We start from the raw sequence: 5,192 nt of genomic DNA, 5'->3' as shown, positions 1-5,192 counted from the left end.
AAGCTGAGAGGGAAATCTTTATTGTTTTCTGTATAAAAATGTCCATCAGATGAAGGTCAAAGGGGTTGGGGGCAGATGCTTATGCGGGCACAGCGAGGTGGCAGCCCCAGCAGCCTTTCAGCCCTCTCTCGTGCAGGCCTTGCTCGGAGTCCCAGGAGATCCACAGGTCCAGCGTGAACAGTGAGAGGTCAGAGGTGGAAGGCTCAGCAGGAGAGGAGAGGAGGATCAGCAGAGGTCATGAGAAGGCCAGAATCCAGGGTCAGGCTGTCTGGAACAGGAAGTAAAATGGGCCGAGATGGAGCGAGCCCCCAGTGTGCTTCCGAGGCCACTCCCAACTCCCTGAAACACCCTGCTACGTACTGACCCAATGCTCTGCGCTGTGTATGAGAGCACCTTCTCTTCCGAAACCCCTATACGAGGGAGGGGCCCCTGCGGAGACCGTGCCCTGCCATCCAGGTGAGCCCTTTCTCCCCCACCCTGTCAGCTGTGTGGGAGGAGGAGGACTCCTACCCTGGTCGAAGTTGAGTTTCTTAGCTGGAGGAGTTTCTCCTAGCCCTTCAATATCCACCAGGTCACTGTTGGCGTCGGAGTCGTTCAGAGCACTGAGTGTCACATCTGGGAAGGGGGCATAAGCTAGGTTCTAGGTTCCCCTGAAGGCCTTTCCCCCAGCCCCGAGCTTCCCAAAGCTTCGTGCCTCCCCTCCCCTCTGCCCCTCTCTGGGAACCTCCACAGGGACAGGAAGAGAGATTGACGCTTCTTTGACCCAAGCCCAATTCTCTCACTGAACCTCAGATGGACCTTTAACCCCTAGGTAGCAAGTCCACAGCCCTCACCAGCCTTCTGTTTCTTTATGGGGGGACCCCCGGCCTCGGGGACACTGGAGCTGCTGGGAGGAGGGGCAGCTGGAGGAGGTGATAAGACACCAGATGCCACCTTCTTGGGCCCTTTCTTGGGTGACTCAGCTGGAAGGGGGATGCCAGAATCTTCATATACCTTGCGTTTCACAGTGGCCTTTATCTGAGCCCTGAAGAAAAGAGAGAAGAGGTTAGGAAAGGAGTCATCAGAGAGACTAACAGAAGAAGGGAGGGGAGGTGAAGGGGTTCTGGGAGTCCCTTGAAAAGAATCCAGGTCGGGGCCCCAACCCATTGGGAGGGTTCTCACTTTCCCAAAGTTTTACACTCACTCAGGGTGGGTGGAATGTGGAGAGTGGAGTCCCTGAGCTGAGTAGTGGGAAAGGCCCATCTCCTCATTCTCTTCCGGGAGAGACATTGGGTAAGGCTTGGTGATTTACAGGTGGATTGGGATTTACTGATCAACTAGTTCAGGATCACCATATCCCTGGAAACACTGCAGTGGAGTCCCCCAGAATTTATATAAATAACCAGGGGACTTCCATCATCAAATACAATAACTGAGCATCTCAGGCAACCTAAATTCACATTCTTGGAAGGACTACCACAGCATTTTAGGAACTTCTGACCAACTGTGACAATTCTGTTCTTTCAGTTCTCAAGGGCATTCTAAAAAACTAGTGACAAAGTAGGGAAGCAGCTGAGCTGGAAAGGAGTTCTGAGGACGATGGAACCTTGGGTAAGGAGGAAGAAGGCTGCCCACCCGCCCTTTTCTGGCAGCCACCCTCCCTCACACTGTCCGTTCCTTGATGACACAGCTGATGTGATTAAGATCGTCCCCAAATCGCTTCACAGCAGCCCTCAGCATCTCTATTTCCGTCTCCGTCCACTTCGCACTGTCAGAAGGGGAGAGGGGGGATAGCAAAAATGGGAGGGGGGTGTGGAGCCAGCCCACAGGCTATGTATGCATCCCACAGTCAACCAGCCGCCTCCTTCCGATTTCTGGGACCCCTTCCACGGATGCATAAAGAGGTCCTCCATAGGGGCGGGGGACGGGCGGGAAGCTCTTGAGGGCCCTGCGGGAACCTGGAGGACCCCAATCACAAGAAATCACAACCACCTCCACCTTAGACACCCCTTTACACCATGAACGTTAAACGGCTGCTGTACACAGCACACTGAAACCAACTCGCCAAGAAGGGCTTTTCAAACAGACCCACCAACAGCCTGCAGCCGTCTGGGGGAATTCCATGAACTGGGGTGGTTGGGAGTGGCGGTGGTTTGTGGTCGACCCGTTCGCAGCAGGGAAAACTGTGAAATAGGAGTCTGGGCCATAGGCCTGTCTGTATTTTTATCTGTCATTCATTCCCTCATCCAACGATCATTTATTAACACCTACTCTGTGCTGTGCCAGGCACAAAGGGAAACTAACGTCTGTCCCTGTGCTAGAGAGGGTCCGTGTCTGTGACCGAGTCCAAGCGCCCGCTCTCAGCGTCCACGTCCCAGTCCGGGCTCACGTACCCCGCAGGGGAAGAGTCGGCCACAGGATGCAGCTGCATCGTCAGCTCCCCGAGCTTCGTGAAGGCGGCGCCGGCCGCCGAGAAGATCTCTCCGACCTGGGGGCGGGGCAGCGTCACGGGGGGCCGGCGCCCGCCCTCCCCGTCCCGCCTGGAGCCCCTAGCCCCACCCCAGGCTCGGCTCCCGCCCGCCCCCCGCCCGGGGCGGAAGAGCCGCCAGCCAAGTGGGGGGCCCGCCCTCCCGTGGCCGCCAGGGAGCGCTGTCCGCGGGGGAGGTCGAACCTTTGTGGACGCTGACGTCATGGCCCCGCGCGCCTCCTCACGGAGACGCCGCCGCCGCCGCTACACGCGAGCCGGGACCACGGAGAGCAGGGAGACGGAGCGGCTCAGGCCCCCGCGCAGGAAGTCCCGCCCTTCCCGTAGCGGATAGGCTCAACCCTGTGGCTCCCCGCCCCATCAGATGCAGTCGCTTCGACAGCTTGGCGCGCCCAGGCCAAGGGGGAAGCCTTCGCCTCACTTCCGCACCACTTCGCTTCCGCTCAGGGGTCGGGACTCCCCAGGCAGAGGCCGACCTCCAGTCTCAGCCCCGTGCTCGCCCCCACTGAAACACAGACACAGGGCATAAGAGAGCAGATTCTCTTTATTGAGACACGGGACACAGCGAAGGGTGGAGAGACGGAACAGCCCCCCAGCCTCAGCCCTCTCCACGGAGGCCGGATGCCAGAGATGGGAGAAGAGGAGATTCAGTCTCTCGCCCGGGAAACCCAGTCCCGCAGAGGGTGCCGGCAAGGGTGGGACGCGACCCGGGTGACGCGGTGCAGGGAGTCTTTAAATAGAGGAGGGGCTGGAGCGGGGAAGCGCGCCCGGGCCCTAGCGCACCATGTATTCCTTGCGCTTATTGAGCCGAACTTGGCAGAAAGAGAAGCCTCCGAGGAGGAGGTAAAGGCCCGCGGCGATGAAACAGTTGTAGCTGACTTGCTCGTAAAGGTTGTATATGTTCTGGGGGCCATTCCTGGGGGTGGGAATGAAGCAAGGTGTCAAACATTAATAGCATCCAACGTTTGCTGAGCAGTATGTGCCCAGCACCTGTCTAGGCGCTGTTACGTGTATTACTTTATTCAATCTTCTTGACAATCCTATGGGGTGAGATCTGTCATAGCAGCCATTTTGCAGAGGTGGACTGAGAGGCACAGAAAAGTAAAATACCTAAAGAGGCCACACCTAAAGTGGTGGGTTTGGAATGGCCGCTGAGGTCGGACTCCCTAGCTCCTAACCACATTCTCAAGAAAGCAGCTCTCCTCTCCCTGTTCCCTAACCTAGGGGCCCCAAGCACCCGACCTCCCAGACGTAATCTGACCTCGCCACCTCCCACCTGATCCCAGCCCGCCTCCCCCACCCGAATACTTACTCAAAATCTTTCTCCGTGAAGGGAACGTCCTCAATCAACACAGCGGAATGGACATTGAAAAATATTCCGAGCATTATCTGGAAAAGGGGAATGGGTAGGTTGTTGAATTCAGGCACCTGACCTCAAGTTCACTTCGTAAACCCCTCCCATTTCTAATGTTGCTACCACACCCGTGCCTAAGATGAACCGAAACGAGGTGGTGGTTACTGGATTCGGACTCAGCCACCTGGAACAGGGCGTGAGGTGGTGACATTGAGACAAGTGGCCGAGGCAAGGGTAGGAATAGTGACCAAGCCTTCTCTCCCAGGAACCCAGATTATCGTCCTCCCTGGAGGCGTCATCATCACGGGACAGTGCGCAAGAGGGGAGGGAGAATCGGCACTTCTTCGTATCATTTCTTCTTGAAGTGGCGGTGGGTGGATTACTGGGAAAACAAGGCCCAGCTACCCATTTCTGGAACAAGCACTCTTTCCCCCCATGTCCTCCATTCAACTCAAGCATCTCTCAGGAACCCCGCTCTTGTTTATCCTACCTTGAGGGGTCTCCACATTTACCAGCCCCAGCTCCTCCCACTCCAGGGCCCTTTGCTCCAGTTCCCTTTTTTCTTTTTCTTTTGGGACGGAGTCTCGCTCTGTCGCCCAGGCTGGAGTGCAGTGGCGCGATCTCGGCTCACTGCACCCTCCGCCTCCCGGGTTCAAGCGATTCTCCTGCCTCAACCTCCTTTAGTGGCGGGGATTACAGGCGCGCGCCACCACGCGCGGCTAATTTTTGTATTTTTAGTAGAGACGGGGTTTCACCATGTTGGTCAGGCTGGTCTCGAACAGTTCCCATTTTTCAATTTCAGTCTGTCTCCTTCTTCGGGGCCTGTAGATCCCCGGCCCCTCCGGCCTGCCTGCGGCCCAGAGTTTCCTTGCCTCCCAACCCTCCTAGCCCGGAGCCCCTCAGGCCCTCTCCGATCCTTGCTGGGGAGTCCCCTCACCAACATGATCACTCCCCAGGCGCTGAGGACGATGCCGCAGGCGGCCAGCTTCGGCCCACAGCACAGGAGCGACGCCATGAAGAAGGGAGTCGGGAATAGCCGAAGTGCAAGCGGGCTAGGAAAGCGGTGGGAGAAAGCCCAGGATGCCCTCGGAGGGGTGCAGAGGGGGCGTGGCCTAGGCCTCAACCATCCCGCCCGGGGGCGGCAGGAGGACAAGGCTGGACTCTTCTCAGGACTTTCGCGGGAAACGGCGCCGTCCGAAACCGAAACAGCTCCTGGGGAAGCCCTTCTTGACCTCTGTAGCTAGGGCATGAGTATTGGAAGAGCGAGGGTCTCCGGTTTCTTGGTCCCCCTTCCCCCGCAGACGGGAATGGAAGGGGCTGGCATGTCACGTGACCAAGTCTGTGAGGTCACGTGACGAGGAACTGGCAGTAACC

The 5,192-nt window shown here is 57.7% G+C and overlaps 1 protein-coding gene and 1 long non-coding RNA gene across 12 annotated transcripts; one reads left to right on the top strand and one right to left on the bottom strand.

Moving 5' to 3' along the window:
* Positions 1–5,100, bottom strand: C16H17orf49 (chromosome 16 C17orf49 homolog). 11 transcript variants are annotated; one of them, XM_025361403.1, is made up of 9 exons: positions 4,756–5,100; positions 3,984–4,200; positions 3,777–3,853; positions 2,651–3,380; positions 2,373–2,467; positions 1,646–1,747; positions 834–1,024; positions 511–615; positions 1–268 (listed from the first exon to the last, which is right to left on the bottom strand). In XM_025361403.1, exons 4-9 carry the CDS (start codon positions 2,669–2,671, stop codon positions 204–206), a joined length of 579 nt encoding a protein of 192 aa, XP_025217188.1. In that variant the 5' UTR covers positions 2,672–3,380; positions 3,777–3,853; positions 3,984–4,200; positions 4,756–5,100; the 3' UTR covers positions 1–203. The 11 variants fall into 11 exon arrangements, with proteins under 11 accessions (XP_025217188.1, XP_025217187.1, XP_025217183.1 ...); XM_025361402.1 differs by lacking the exon at positions 3,984–4,200 and having other exon boundaries at positions 4,760–5,100; XM_025361398.1 differs by lacking the exon at positions 3,984–4,200 and having other exon boundaries at positions 2,373–3,380; positions 4,756–4,882.
* On the top strand, positions 158–1,705 carry LOC112609061. The gene is made up of 2 exons (XR_003116159.1): positions 158–456; positions 1,507–1,705. It is a non-coding gene; the product is annotated as an uncharacterized LOC112609061 (long non-coding RNA).
* Positions 5,101–5,192: the final 92 nt, after the last annotated feature.

The sequence above is a fragment of the Theropithecus gelada genome, chromosome 16 (genome assembly GCF_003255815.1).
Source record: "Theropithecus gelada isolate Dixy chromosome 16, Tgel_1.0, whole genome shotgun sequence".
In the NCBI taxonomy this organism is placed as follows: domain Eukaryota; kingdom Metazoa; phylum Chordata; class Mammalia; order Primates; family Cercopithecidae; genus Theropithecus; species Theropithecus gelada.
Note: the sequence above shows the minus strand (reverse complement) of the source record. Positions and strands in the feature narration are given on the sequence as shown.